Source organism: Lycorma delicatula, chromosome 8, assembly GCF_047948215.1.
Source record: "Lycorma delicatula isolate Av1 chromosome 8, ASM4794821v1, whole genome shotgun sequence".
Lineage (NCBI taxonomy): Eukaryota > Metazoa > Arthropoda > Insecta > Hemiptera > Fulgoridae > Lycorma > Lycorma delicatula.
The window spans coordinates 126601543-126617258 of NC_134462.1; the positions used below are offsets into that span (position 1 = coordinate 126601543).

At 29.1% G+C, this 15716-nt stretch overlaps 1 protein-coding gene across 1 annotated transcript in view; it reads left to right on the plus strand.

The window, feature by feature from the left end:
- LOC142328813 (UDP-glycosyltransferase UGT5-like) overlaps positions 1-15716 on the plus strand; it is a 42316-nt gene that overhangs the window by 21537 nt on the left and 5063 nt on the right. Inside the window, exons 4-5 of the mRNA XM_075372861.1 lie at positions 3224-3683; positions 11416-11644. Of these exons, the coding sequence (XP_075228976.1) occupies positions 3224-3683; positions 11416-11644 (689 nt within the window). The remainder of the gene's footprint in view (positions 1-3223; positions 3684-11415; positions 11645-15716) is intronic.

The following is a 15716-nucleotide window of genomic DNA, read 5'->3' on the forward strand; positions in this document are numbered from 1 at the left end:
CTTTCATGGCACAGTGAACAGTGAGAACTACATACAGATGGTACCACAATTTTTAAACTCTATAGCTGCAAACCGGATAGAGTACACGTGGTTTCAGTAAGGCAATGCTACGGCTCATACAACCAACAATAGTATAACTTTCTTGGATCAGTGTTTTCATGGACAAATGATTGGAAGGGGTTGTGGCCCTCTCGGTCGTCTGATTTATTCCCTCCTGATATTTTCTTGTGGGGATACCTTAAGGACGCTTCTTACAAAACTGATCGTCACACCATTTCCGAACTGCAGAGCGAAACTGAACTATGTGTTTACAAATCGAGCAAAATTTTACAAAATGTGTTTAAGAGCATGCAAAATCGTATTCAGTTACGTGAATTGAATAATAGAGGACACTTTCAACTATTACTGTAACTTATTTTCCCATAACGATGCGTCATTTTTTGAACACTATGTATTATTGCTACATTGTACCAACATATCAAAAATAAATTATAGACAAAAGAATGGATGTGTTAGCTTATGTAGCAATGTTAAATTATGTTTTAATCTTTTTTTTGTTTTTATTTTCCCAAAAATATTTTTTTTTTTTTAATATAATATTAAAAATACATTTTATTAAGATGTTACGGTGTATTCCATATTTTTACAATTTTCTTATAAAAAACTAAGATAAAAAAAAATGTTTATATTATTTCTTATTCACTTAATCAGCGTTATTATATTTAAAAGTGTATTACTGTAGAATAATAATTGTAATTACTGAAATATTAATTTCTTAACCATTTTTATTTTCACTGTATCTAATTTCTGGAATACTTGTTTTTTTATATTATTACAAGATCTAAAAATATGACTTTCTGCATTACCTAAAAATTGATTTAGATAAATTAAAATAAAATATAAAACACAGTAATGTTATTATTGTTATATAATGTTGTATTGATTTGTTATAACCGATAAACACAGTAATGTATATTATTGACTCGTAAAACAGTTTACCATTATACTTTGATTTTATTTACTAGCAACGTGTGAGTCTATCAAGTCCTCAGTAGAAACAACAGAAAATACACTGTCTGAAAGAAAATGCGCAAAGTGTTTATAACACCTTTAACCGTCACATTCCAAAATTTCATCATCGGCAATAATCTTCAACAACGTTATTTTCCTCATTATTAATAGAGAAATATAGTGGTAACCTTCAAATAATAGAAGTAACTCTATATAAGTTTTCGATATAGAAAAGCTACGTAAGCTTTTTTGAGTTAAAGAGGTAATCGTTCGATCATTTCGACTTATAGAGGCACAATTTATAATATTTTTTTCGAATTATCCAACTTTTTTTCGAGTAAGGCAAATTTTCTCAGGGGAAACGAAATTAAATTCTCGTTATGAAGGATTTCGAGTTTTATCAAGGTACGTGTTATCGAGAGTCGACAGTACTTCTACGATCTTGGACTTGCTTTTAAATTGTAGTTCATCGATGATGTAAGATAAATTAAATACTGAAGGTACAATAACCAGACCATTCTCTTGCCAGGAAGTGAACCCAAATCCAGTTGAGTTAAAGACTGAATACAAAAAATTACATCAATTTATGATATATTTTATAGGCAAAAGATCATAGGTGATTTGACATAAAATAGCTGATTTGTAAATAAAAAATATGGCATAGCTAATTTTCATAAATTACAATCACTTTTATATTTACTCGAGAAATTGTGGAGAGAAGTGGTTTCACATTTCTTTCTCCATTAAAGAAAATAATAAATAATTTTCTTCTTACCAAAGAATTTGGTAAGAATTTTTTATTAAAAAAATTATTAAATATTTCATTAAATTTATATTGAGTATTGATAAAAATTAGCTTTGTGTTTTGATTTTGATTTTTATTTATTTATTTTTATTTTTTATATAAGATCAAACACGTTAATTTTTAACAGCATCGGTTAATATTCAATAAGTTAGTTGACTGGAATAGCATTCATTGAAAACTATAACGGCACATTATATTGGTGTATGTGTTACCGCGATATACCGAAATAAAAGACTATCTGATATTCTCCGGTAAATGGTCGACACATACCAAATACGTCGGTGAAAGACCAAAATATTGTTTATTCAACCTTCGCCGGTATATCAGAGTTTACAAATATTACACTTCAATGCTTGTTTTCTCCAACCAGTTTTCCAGCCTCTGTCCGGTTCTGGGTGTCTGTGTGTGTTACGGTGAAAGACCGATATCTGGCAAATTTCGATATTCTCCGATGAATGTCAATACATAACAAATACGTACAAGAAATACCGAAATATTTCTTATTCGGAACTTCGTCGGTATATTTCGACAAATACTGATAAGCTCTGATGGGGTTCGAAAAATAATTAGAAATTAAAAAAAACTCACCCAATACCAATCTGTAAGGAAAATAGATTACGAGAACCCTCGTAAACAGAAGTAAATTTAAATTTAAATCAAACATAACCTACGCTCGCCAACCTCATCTAATTAACATTAAATATACAAATTATATATGTTGTTCTCCAACATTGTAAGTGATTAATAAAATTCACCGCATTCAGCTTGTACTGATGGTGAAAGTTGAATAAAAATATTTTTATAAGAAAATTGAACAAAGGATAAACCATCTGACCATTTATTTGTATCGTTACCGTTCAATCATGCAGTTAATATATTCTGTATATCCTTATTGGCACTTTCAATTTATAAAATGCTGAAAATTTTATTATATATTTTTAAAAATGCGGTGAATTTGATTAATCGTCTTCAATATTCGAGAATAACATATATAATTTGTATATTTAACAAGCTAATCGAGCGAAGCAATTGAACGCTATGTTTGGCTTAAATTTAAACTTCCTTTTTTTACCAGGGTTTGTTGTAATTTATTTACCTTTGAAATTGGTACTGGATAATTTTTTTTAATTTCTTGTTTCATTTCGACCCCACCAGGTGTATCTCTGTTTATCGACATATACCGGCGAAAGTCCGAATAGGCAAATATTTCGTTCTTTTACCAACGTATTTGCTATCTATCGACATTCACCAGAGAATATCGACATTTGTCAGATATCGGTCTTTCACTAATTAATCTTCTAATTATTTCTGTATGTTAACATAAAAAGATATTTATACGCTGTTTATCGAATATTTTTTGTTATTATTTATACAGTGCATTAATAATTATTTTTCTATTTTTTTCAGCTCAAAAGAAACAAAATTTGATTTAATTATATACGAAGGTTTATATCCAAGTCTTTTAGGATTTGTACATCATTTCAAATATCCTCCATCAATTGCGATGGTAGTTATACCATTTTACGCACCATTATTACATGCGATGGGAAATCCAATTAATCCAGCGTATGTTCCATCTTTTTTAACTAAATATAACAATAAAATGTCATTTTTTGAAAGATTAAAGAATACTTTTTTCATTTCATATGAAATTTATATACGTGAATACCGGGTATATCCATCGCAAGATAAAGTAATGGAAAAGTATTTTGGCGCTAATTTACCAAAATTAAAGGAATTAGAAAAGAATACTAGCTTGTTGTTTTTAAATGGCGATTTATCACAGTCGTATCCGATACCACTACAACCGAATACTGTGCTAATTGGATCTCAGCATATGAACATTAAAAAACAAAATATATCGACTGTAAGTAAACAATTATAATAATTATGTTTTAGTAATATTAATTTTTTTGTATAACAAATGCAATTTTTATAATGCATATTTATAAATAAATTAATTAATTTAAGAAAAATATAAATCCCTACTACTTTTGAAGGTGGTTAGAAAGAATATCTTTTAAAAAAAGTTAATTTCTTAAAAAACTATTGTATAACCTTTATGAAATTATTACAAATTAATAAATATTTTGCTCATAAATGAACATTAGGAAAAAATAACTTTTGGAAAATTATAATTTTAACATAGCGGCGTAAATTTCACGCTAAATACAACCTATAAAATTATTGAATATAAAACATCGAATAAATTGGCGATTGAATAAATTATTACATAATGTCATTTCTGGGAATCTGATTTGTATCGTTTGGCTCTAAATTTGGCACTTCAATCGTTTCGGGAATTCGTAATGATCATTATCAGCTAATCTATAACTTCTATTTTCACAAAATAACTGAATATATATGTTCATCGTATCATGAACGAGTGGGTACTGTAATATTTATTGTAATTCAAAATATATATACAATAAATGATCAATTCTCAATTGGATGTTAAAATAACAGGAAAATGAAATAGTCAGATCAAAAATAAGTCACTACGCAAATATAGAAATTAATATAAATACGCAGATAAAATATCTAGATCAAAAATATTCCATATTATAAATTCTAAACGTAAAAACAACAATTTTACATTATTATCATGTATTATTTCAAATAAAACAAAATATGAAACAATAACACAACGTTTCACCACCAATGAAAGGCTTCATCAAGTGCAACGAAGGCGAAACGTTGCGTTATTGTTTTGTATTTTGTTTTATTTGAAGTAATATTATCATAATATTGTAAAAAGGTTGTTTTTACCTTAAGAATTATAATATGGAATATTTGTGTTCTAGATATTTTATCGGCTTATTTATATTTATTTCTATTATTTGCGTACTGACTTATTTTTAATCGAAAAATATATATATAAACTCCGTCGCGACTTTGCCCGCGCTAAATGCATATAGAACTTCAAAAAAATTAAATAATTTTTTCCAATTATGTGTGGACTGTTTTCTTTCAGATTTATTGCTATTCATAACGTACCAGATAAAACAAATTAATTAGGATCGTGGATAAATAAAATCATTTCAGTGTTTCAATATGTAAATAGTGATCATTCCCTTTAATTATATAATCAAACAAATTTGTATTTAAGTATATTAGCATTTTACTACAAATTTACCTTCGATAGACAATCATTAAAGTTAGTAAATCACATAATAACGGTCTGAAAAAATCAATATTGAAATAAAAAATGACAAGCGATGTAGACCATATTTATTGTCATAATAATGATATTAAATTTACTAAATGAACTTCTAGGTTATTTATTTTTAAGTTTTACTGTTTTTTTTTTGTTTTTTTTTTAATGATAATCACAGTAATAAAACTGGTGAGGTTTGAACTGTGCTAAAAATTCCGAGTATTATAAAAAAATTTTACAGTTAAAATTTCGTAATGATTGGTTGGCAGTATCGAGAAAATTCGAAAAATAAGTAATTTTATTTAGTAATAATATATATATATATATATATATCCAAAAAAATTACAATAAAATTTTAAAACTTTCGCTAAAAGTCTCGCCGATATCATTTCTTCCGCTCAAAATACAAAACTTTTTGTAATATAAAAACAAACAATACTGATATCAAAAAAGGTAAGGCAATACATTACAATTATAAAAATCTTTTATTAATTTAGAATTTTCTTTAAAGAAATAATAATACATGTTAAATATATAGACAATAGATAATTAATCATAGATTATTATCTATTATTGTTTATTATATGGAACGCTGAAACATTGTTAATAAACAATGTTTATTAACATATAATAAGCAAAAAAAGAAAAAAAAATTGTTACAAAACTCTTACCGGCCCAATTTCGTTTATTAAACAACAAATAATCATAAGAATTGTATTATTTCTGAAAATGTGATATGGATTACATATAAATAAAATCGAGTTTTGTAACAAATTTTTTTTTTTTTTTTGCTTATTTTATGGAACGTGTAAACATTGTTTTTTTTCTATTGTATATATATTTAACAATTTATTAAAAATTTTTTTTTTTTAAGAAAATTCTAAATTAATAACAAACATTGATAATAGAAACGTAGTGTCTTATCTTTTTTGATATCAGTATCGATTTGTAAAAAATTGTTTTATTTATATTACAGAAATTTTTGTTTTTTTTTCGCGGAAGAAATGTTATCTGCGTGACTCTTACCGTACGGTTTACAATTTCATTGTAATGTTTTTGGATATTACTGCGTTTTGTTAGATTATTCTTTTATATTTTTTTATGAATTACTAATTGTTATCTTATGGATCTATTATTAAAATTTATTGCTTTTCTAGAACAAACAAATTGAATTTCACGACCAATTTTTTTTTTTTTTTTGATAGTCTTATCATTCACTTCGTGAATTTTTTGTTTTTTTAATAAAATTAGTACAATGACCTTTACGAATCGAAGATCCGTGATGTAATATTGCACTTACTATTTTGTAAATGTAACCATCGATTTTTATCGTTAAGTTCGATTTTACCAATCGACTTTGTTTCTGTTTTATTTTTTTATTATTCCTTTTTTAATAAAACTAGTATAATCTCTTCTAAACTAATATTTTTATTTTTTTAAAGAAGTGATGGGAATTAAAAAAACTGCTTCATCGTCAATACCTTCATTTACAAATAAAAACAAGCTGTAGTATATTTTCTTTTAAATTTCATTATTTCAAGTACATCATGAAGTTTTTTTGCGCTACCTGGTATTATCAAGAATCTAGCGGTGCGATTCTTAAATTTACATTAAAAAATTGAATAAAATGACATAGAGTCCCGCGGTTCATCAAATGGAATAGAAGTTGTCTAAAAAAATTCGAGGTATTCTTTTGAAAGTATTCTTTATTACTAATCTAATTGAACTGAAATATAATGTTTTCACGCTAATTTTTTCCCCCATTTTCATTTCACTGTTAGGTTAGTCATGTTTAGAACTGTAAACGTAGTTCGCTGACTTTGTCGCCTCTTGCAGACGAAGTTCAAACGAACTCCGTGATACTTTAAGGATACTACTAGATTTACGGGTGGTGGTACACGAAATTCACTTCGGTAGTAAATTAAAATGTATGAGTTGTGAATATATAAATATAATTTTCATAATAATTAAATTTACGTGGATGACCGTTCCACAATAATGTAAATATTGACAAATTATTTTTTTTCTTGTTTTGTACAAATTTTTGTACTTCCATTTAAATTAAAAATTAAATAATACAATTTTCAGAAAGACTTTAAAAAGAATGGTGGAAGTGAGGAGATTGCATGTAAGTAGTAGTGTATGTAACAACCTTAAGATATTTTGGAAGGGCTTCCAACAGAAGCAAAACTTAAACAGGTATAAAAATAAAATATCCTTTCGTTCAGAAAATTCAGTTAAGAAAAATAATTTCTGAAAAAAGATAATTAAAACAAAAAACATACTGTTAAACAACTAAGCAATAATTTATGCATACAGATGCTTCAGGAGAAAAAGAAAATAATTTGGGAACTGATTCTATAGCTTGAAATAAGGTAAAAAGTTCAGACAAACACATGTCCGTAAAAACTTTGTTATCATGTTACGGCTGGCGAAATATTTCCCACCGTATTTCCTCGGAAAAACGAGGTCATACTGAAAGTTTTAAGGTGTTATGTTATTAAGATGTTATAAGGGGTAAACTTGATGATTTGTTTTTGACTTGATATAAAATAAAATAGGCCCCACAACTGTATATCTCCCACAGTTTTTATGATATCCAACGTAAAATAGAAACATTTGTTGTAGGAAAAACAACTATTTTTAGGTTTGAAGAAAACCTAAAAATATTATGAAATTATATCGGTGCTAAATGATTAGAAAATAGTGAACAGTGAACAATAATCTTGTCTTTATTGTTGTTAATCTGATCACTGATTTGGAAAATAATAATCAAAGTGGTTTAACTTTGTTAAATGACTAAGAAATGGGTAAATTTATTATGAACACGGAATAAATTTAATTCTAAGAAAATTTATATAACTAAGTCTATGAAAAGGAAAAAACTCAACTTTTATTATTAAAAGTAAAATGATATTTAACAGAAAAGGGTTATGAATTTGTAAAAATTAAAATCGACAGTTTTTAAAACAATAAATTTAAATTTTAGTAAAATTTGAGTCGGCAAATATTACTTGTATATTTCGAAATAAATTTAAATCTACTCACTGTTCTCATAAAATTGTGGTTACATGTTAATTATAATCGTTCGGCGGTTTAGTTGTTTTTGACATAATTCAGATTGCGTTTAATTATTTTTGAGAATCAAGTAAAGTAGTGTTTTTGTGTTTGTAGTACACTCGGTTGTTCCTACATTTTCCTAATTGAATCTGAATTTAAAAAGCAAAATTTCGGTTTGAATTCTTTGTTTCAAAAAATTCCACATTTCTTCACTCGTGCAGAATATCCTGATACGTTTTTATGTCCGGCTTTTGAGATGGAATTTTCTTAAACTGCAATGGAAAAATACTAACCTAGGAATCCTGGACGAGTAGTTCCAGTATTTTTCTTAATAATCTTCGTGAGAATGGTACACTTCCCAGCACTCTCGTTCAATCCGAACGTCAACCGGTACATGGTGATGAAAGGGAAAACATTCTTCAGGCAATACATCTTAGGCCTACAACTAGCACGCGAAGAATTTCTATACGATTCAACAAAGTACCAGGTGTGTGAGAAAAGTAATGAGACTGACTTTTTACTTACCAAAGTTTTTATTTTTTCAAACAACAATATTATCCCCTTCAAATAATAGTTCCTTTGGGTAGCTATACGCCGGCGGAGTCGTTGTTCCCACTCCTGGTAGCAGCGCTGGAAGGCTTCAACTGGTAGCGCTTTTAACACGTCAGTCACAGTCATTTGAATGTTCACCAGATTTCCAAAATGACGTCTTTTTAAAACATGTTTCAATTTTGGGAAAAGGAAAAAGTCCCAAGAACACAAATCAGGTGAATAAGAGGTTGAGGAACTGTAGAAATGCGTTTTGAGGTAAAAAATTCCCTGATGGAAATGGCCGTGTGACACGGGGTATTGTCATGATGAAACATCCGCTTGTCTGTAATGTCTGGTCTCACGCGAATCACTCTTTTCCTGAGTCTTTCAAGGACACCTTTATAAAAAACTTGGTTGACAGTTTGTCTTAGAGTAACAAATTCTTTATGCACGATACCCCTGCTGTCAAAAATCAAATCGGCACGGTTCTGATCTTTGATTGGCTCATTCGACATTTTTTCGGTCGAGTAGATGACGGAGTGTGTCACACTCTTCGCTTTGTCACTATGATTCAGGATCGTACTCAAATATCCACGGTTCATCACCTGTGATTGATTTCTTGGTCGTTATCAATCCTCTCAAGAAGATCAAAGCACACGTTTCTTCGATCGTCCTTCTGTTCCGTTGTGAGGTTTTTCCGCACCAATTTCGAACAAACCTTTCACATCTCCAAATCGTCTGTCAAAATTTGATGTACGGTGAAAGTGTTTAACTGTTCACGCATCATCCTTATTTTGTTAAACGACGGTCTGATTTCACAAGAACCCTCATACGCTCAACGTTTTCGTCAGATTTTGAAGTGTTCTCGGCCTTCCAAAAATGATTTGTGCCAGCGGAAAACTGGTTCTCTTGATTAGCAATGTTCTCCATAAACCTGTTTCAACTTTTCAAAGGTCACACTCGCGGATTCTCCAAGTTTAACACAAATCTTTATTGCACAACGTTGCTCCAAATTCCGTAGCTCCATTTTCATAATACACAACTTCACTGATGGCACTGTCAAAAATAATGTGTTGGCTGAACGGTGTTGAAACTCGTACTGATCGTGTGGAAGGGATGAACAAACCGGTGTAGCACAGACCGATAGATACAGCGTTGCCAGATCGCTCGCAGTGTTACCAGTTTCATTACTTTTCTCACACACTTCCTATACTATGGAGGATATTACATGCTCACGGATTGTATCCTCATCATGTTCAGAAAGTTCAACACCTCGATCTTGGTGACCACACCAGACGACTGCAAATTTGTCAATGGGTTAACAATAATTATAACTTACTTCCGATCATACTATTTTCGGACGATACTTTTATCCGAATAGCATAAACAACACACGGAATTCAACATCGATGATCTGAAGAAAACTGAAATGCTGTTGTTGAATCGATTATCGGTGAAGGTTTGGTGTGACAGATCGACAACTAGCCGGCCTCCGTTGGGCGAGTGATAGCGTCTCGGCCTTTCTTCCAGAAGTCCCGGGTTGCAATCCCGGTTAGGCATGGCATTCATGCTATTTCTCATTCATCTCATCCTCTGACGCAATACCTGTTGGTGATCCCGGAGGTAAAAACAGTTAAGATCGACAACCAATGATTACATATTTTCATACTGGATCAACGTGTCACGGGGAAAAATTATCTGAAATTTTTTAAACAATGAATTTCTAACAGCGCTTAGAAACGTCTCATTGAGGAAACGAAATGTACTATTAACTTGATGGAGCACCATCACATTTCACGATTGAAGTAAGACAATTCTTAGATGAAAGATTTATTGGTAAATGGACTAGACGTACAGGTCTAGTAAACTGACCATCTAGATCACCGGACCTTAATCTCTTAGATTACTCTTTATGGGGATGTATGAAATGCAAAGTCTAAAAGCATAAAATAGATACACATTATGAACTGATAGCTCTCAATCATAATGTTGCTGCCCTTATCAAGGAATGAGAAGATAAGGAAACGAATATAAAAATGCATCGATGTCAGTGGTGAAATTCTCGACCATTTATTGTAGATTAATACAGTATTTTTGTAAAAGTAAATTGAAAATATTTTAATTTTTCAAATTTAAAAAAAATTGTTTTTTTAATTTTACAAATTCATAATAATTTTCTATAGTTTGTTCTGTTTTGTTTTTAATAATAAAAGGGTTTGTTTCTTTTGGAGGGTTTTCATAGGCTTTATTATTTCGATTTTCTCGGAATTAAATTTTCTACAAAACAAACAGAATGACCAAATGGTACCTGTTTTTTGTTAAATTTTTTGGATCAAAAAAAAAATCTATAAGAAACTATCAAATTTACCCCTTATATAACGATTTAAAAATTTCAATACGGTCTCGTTTCACCGTGGGAACTGAAATCCAGGCGAAAGTTTTCGCTAGCAATAATTCAATGACACAGCGTTTTTGAAAATATATTTGTATTAACTTTTTACCTTATTAATAAATTCCAAAATTATTTCCCGTTCCTCCTGAATCACTCTGTATATTACTGAACAATAATTTAAATATATAACAGTATGTGATAATATTAATATATATAATGTAATTAATTTATTTTTATATACACACAACAAGGCAAGATATATTAACGAAGACTGGGTTTGAACAATTAGATATAAAACAATTTACCAAATCAAATCCCAATAAAAATTTAAAAGTAAACTTATATAGAGTAGTTTGATTATTATTGTAAAAATATTTATCCTGTAAATACATAATAAAATAAAAATGATCATAAATAAATAATTTTTAATTAATACTTAAATTAAGTCCATGAATATAGGACGTACTACAATGGATGAATAGCGCTGAAGAAGGAGTGATATACTTTAGTCTGGGATCTAATATGAAAGGAATTTCTGTTCCGGAAGATAAAAGAAACGCTTTTATGAAAGCATTCGCACAATTTCCAAAATTCAAAGTTATATGGAAATGGGAATCGGATATTGAATTTCCTGGTAAACCTGCTAATGTTCTTTTAAAAAAATGGTTGCCTCAACATTCTATACTAGGTAAGTTGTGAAAAAAATTATTTTTACTTGAAAATTCTAATTCATATTTAATTACATTCCGCAGCCGTTCTTTAAATAAATAAAATTGATTTATGATTGTTGTTTACAATGTGTAAGAGTAAAAAATGTCTTCAAAATTAAAATAAAAGAACGTTATAATAATAATCTTACTGCAGAGAAATCCTCAATATACATATTCCACACAGTTAAATATCTATTACTTTCATATGTCTAGAATATCACAAATATAGATATAAAATATTTATAAAGAACAGGTTTGTTTATAACACCAAAAATTAATTTTCATTTTATCTACATTCTATAAAATACGGAAACAAAATTATAATAAAACAATTACAAAATTCACTTCAATGTTATTGAAAAAGATATTCTATAAATTTCTGACAGAGTAAGGTCCTGTTCGCAGCTGCATCCCAAAATTATGTTATCTATGTAACTACCGCTTGCTACATCCTTGGAAACAAGTGTTGTTTGTTGTGAGAGACCCAATAATAGAAAAATAGTGAGAATATTATAATCTTTAAAATAAAAAAATATTGTTAATACTATCAAAAATATTTGGGTCTTTTCTATTACGCACCCAGCCCCTTACCTATTTTTTATCACAAATTTAAATAAAACTATTATGTCATATCGTTTAAATAATCGTAATAAATGATTAAATAATGGCGTAGATAAATAATTTTGTAAAACTCTTACATGTATTTGGCTGATACAGCTTACAGATAATCTGGTATTATGTATTTGTACGCAATTTTAATATCTCGTTGTTCTGTGCAAAAAAATTAATGTGCCTTCATATTAATGTTCCATTTTTCGAAGTATTGTTTAGTTAGTTTTAATTGGTTAAGTGTAAAAAAATATGTTAAATGTGCGAGTTAAGTGTGTAGAATAGTTTTTGAAAATACTTTACGAGATTTTTTCTCCGTAAGGCAAGTCGGCTTTTGGATGATCTAAAGTGGATGATGTAACAATTCTACTACTGTTTGCTTCTTTTGGAAGTTAAGGAAATGTTTCGTTAGTTGCCGTGTACAGTAAAACCTGGAAAACTGCAGTTGTTATGGGTGACACGACTGTAGGAGCTAACGTTTTCCTGCTTTACCGGAACTAGTAGTATCCGAGCGGAATTTGGCAAGACTTGTATGGTCTTAAGTTCCAAACTCAGCGAATATATGGAAAAAGATATTCACAAATAACGACATAAAAAAAATTCGGGAGGCTCAACATAAAAGACCCAAATACTCTTCACATTCAATGTTTATTTATAGATTTTTAAAGTAGGAGCATTAGATTCAAAACATAAATATAGGGGCGAAATTTCCATGTCTATCAGACCAGATGGAATAGATCCGTAAGCATGCCTTAATTATTAATAAACTAAAAGTCGAGAGCCTCACTAGCATTCCGACATTAACAAAATAAAAGTGAAGAACCATGTTTTTTTCACTATTTTGGCTGTAGGTTGTTAAATATTGATTTTACAGAAAAAAATTATTCATATCAAAAATGTAGAGCGGAAAATTTTACAGAAAATGTTTTGTAGACACATTCTGACCAACTCAAAAATAAACGAGCTAGCGCAATAAACAGTATCGCTCTATATACTGCCGACGCGGAGAGGTTAAGATAGCCGGCGGCCCATTTCTACACCCGCGTGCGATAAACAAATACCTATAACTTTTCATCTGCGATAATGGAAAAATCCAAATTGTCATCGATAAATGATACTAAAGGATTAAGTTTTGAAAAATCTAAAAAACTTTCCTGTATTTAGGAATAGCATATTATAGTATAATATAGTCAGGTCGAAGTTGTTTTTCAAATTTATTTATCAAAGGCCTTTTTCCCCTCCCATCAAAGGAGAGGAAAAATGCCTAAAAATAAAAAAATTCAGAAAACCGAAAAAAACGATGCGAATATATTTTTATCCTGATTATTTATGAATGTAATAGATTTGTAGCAAAATATATTGTAATTTTTTAAGTATTAATAATTTTAAAATTGTATTTCAAAAAGCGTATTTTGGAACTTTGGCTAAGTACAAAAAACCAATCATAACTTATTAAAATTTTACGAAATTAAATATTAAATAATAGTAATATTTCTAGAAAAGTACTTACCCTTAGATATTTATATTAGTTTTATATATATTCTAATTTTTGAGTGAATCTTGTGAGCGTAATGGTTATAAAATGCGTCAATGCGCAACAAACAGTGTAAAAGTAAAGTTTTTAAGTAAAAGTTTGTAAAAAGTTAAATAGTCAGATTTTTATGTCAAACATGGTAAATTTATCCACAAATATGTACTGTATTGAATGCTAACCTCGATTTCATAATGATTTTTAAATTTACAAAAAAATTTAATAGTTTACGATAAAAAACGAGTTTTTTATGTAAGTAACAGATCATTCTCATGTTTATTTATGAAAATAAATTTTCATGTTATAAAAATGTTATTAGAAGTTTTTTGTGTAGAATTTTCCGTTCTACACCATTTGTTTGTAATTTTTTTCGATAATTTTTACTAGTTAAACCCGAAAAACGGGACTACGACACTATTACACCAAAATAGAATGGGCCTTGTAACTAGATCCATTCGGATATCACAAATTTTTTTTAGGTAAGGCTCTCGACTTACCTAGTATGTTAATTGAACCCCTTCGAACTGGTCTAGTGCTTAAACCGTCATCGCAAATCAGCTGATTTCGAATTCGAGAGTTCTAAGGTTCAAATCATAGTAAAAGTTAATAGGTTACAAGTTACTTTTATACGGATTTGAATACTAGATCGTGGATAACGGTGTTTGGTGGTTGGATTTCAATTAACCACACTTCTCAGGAGTGGCCGACCTGAGACTATACAAGACCACAGTTTATTTACATTCATACATATCATCCTCTGAATTAATACCTTACGGTGGTTCCGGAGGCTAAACAAAAAAAGAGAGTATGTTAATTGAGGTATGCTTAGGGATCTTTTTCACCTGGTCTGATCGACAGGAAAAGTTTGTCCCTATATTCATATATTTAATCTAAACTATTTAAAACAAATTTATTTCTGATTTACATTAAATAAATATATTTATTAATTATTAACAATTAATACCTTAAAAATAGTTAAAAATATTTTTTGTGTAAAACGTATAAACGCTTTTGTTAATAACGTCAAAGTTAAATATATATTTTGTATATTATTGTTTGTGATGTTTCTACAGTATGTGATTATATCGGTTGAAAACGAACGTTTAATTCACGGTTAAATAAATATAAATGATGTGAATTGAGAAAACAGTATTCGCTTCATTGCTTGTAACAGAAATATCATAAACAACGTATTTCAAATATGGTACAATTAGAAATGTGAGCGCAACCTTACACAAAGTGATAAAAATTCCAGTTTGCATTTGACATCGTTAAATTATTTTTATACTGAATATGTAATTTTATCTATGAAATTATAACCACCGCTATTAGTCAGCGATCGGATAATAGTTCTTCAGTTAGCCGCTAGGAGTTGTTGCAGCACGTCAGAGTGGGAAAGTTGTGCTTCCTGACAGTTCTGTTAATGGCTGCTAGATTGCGCAGCTTTTAAATTACTCAAGTGTCCCTGTATCATAAAGATATTATGGACTGGCACACTTGGGAATTGATTCTTCAACTACTACGCGTACTACATGTCTTCCGTCATCCAATTATTGAGAACACCCGTCTTCAGATATATTAAATATTAATCAGATATATTAAAGCGGAAATAGAAATGCTTATAAGAACAAAATACGGAATTCACTAGATGTCAATATCAAATGCACAAAAACTCCGATGTGGACACTACATGACATCCTTGGACGCCTATTAAATTACATATACACATTTTTTTTTTGAGAAGTATATAAAATGTTATTTCATTAATAATTACTGATATATATATATATTTTTTTTTAATTACTATTTATTTTTTTTTTTTTAACAATCAATGGTTAATAATTATTAATAAATCCATACATTTAAATTTAAAAAAAAAATTAAAAAAAGGATTGAAGTCTGATTCGAAC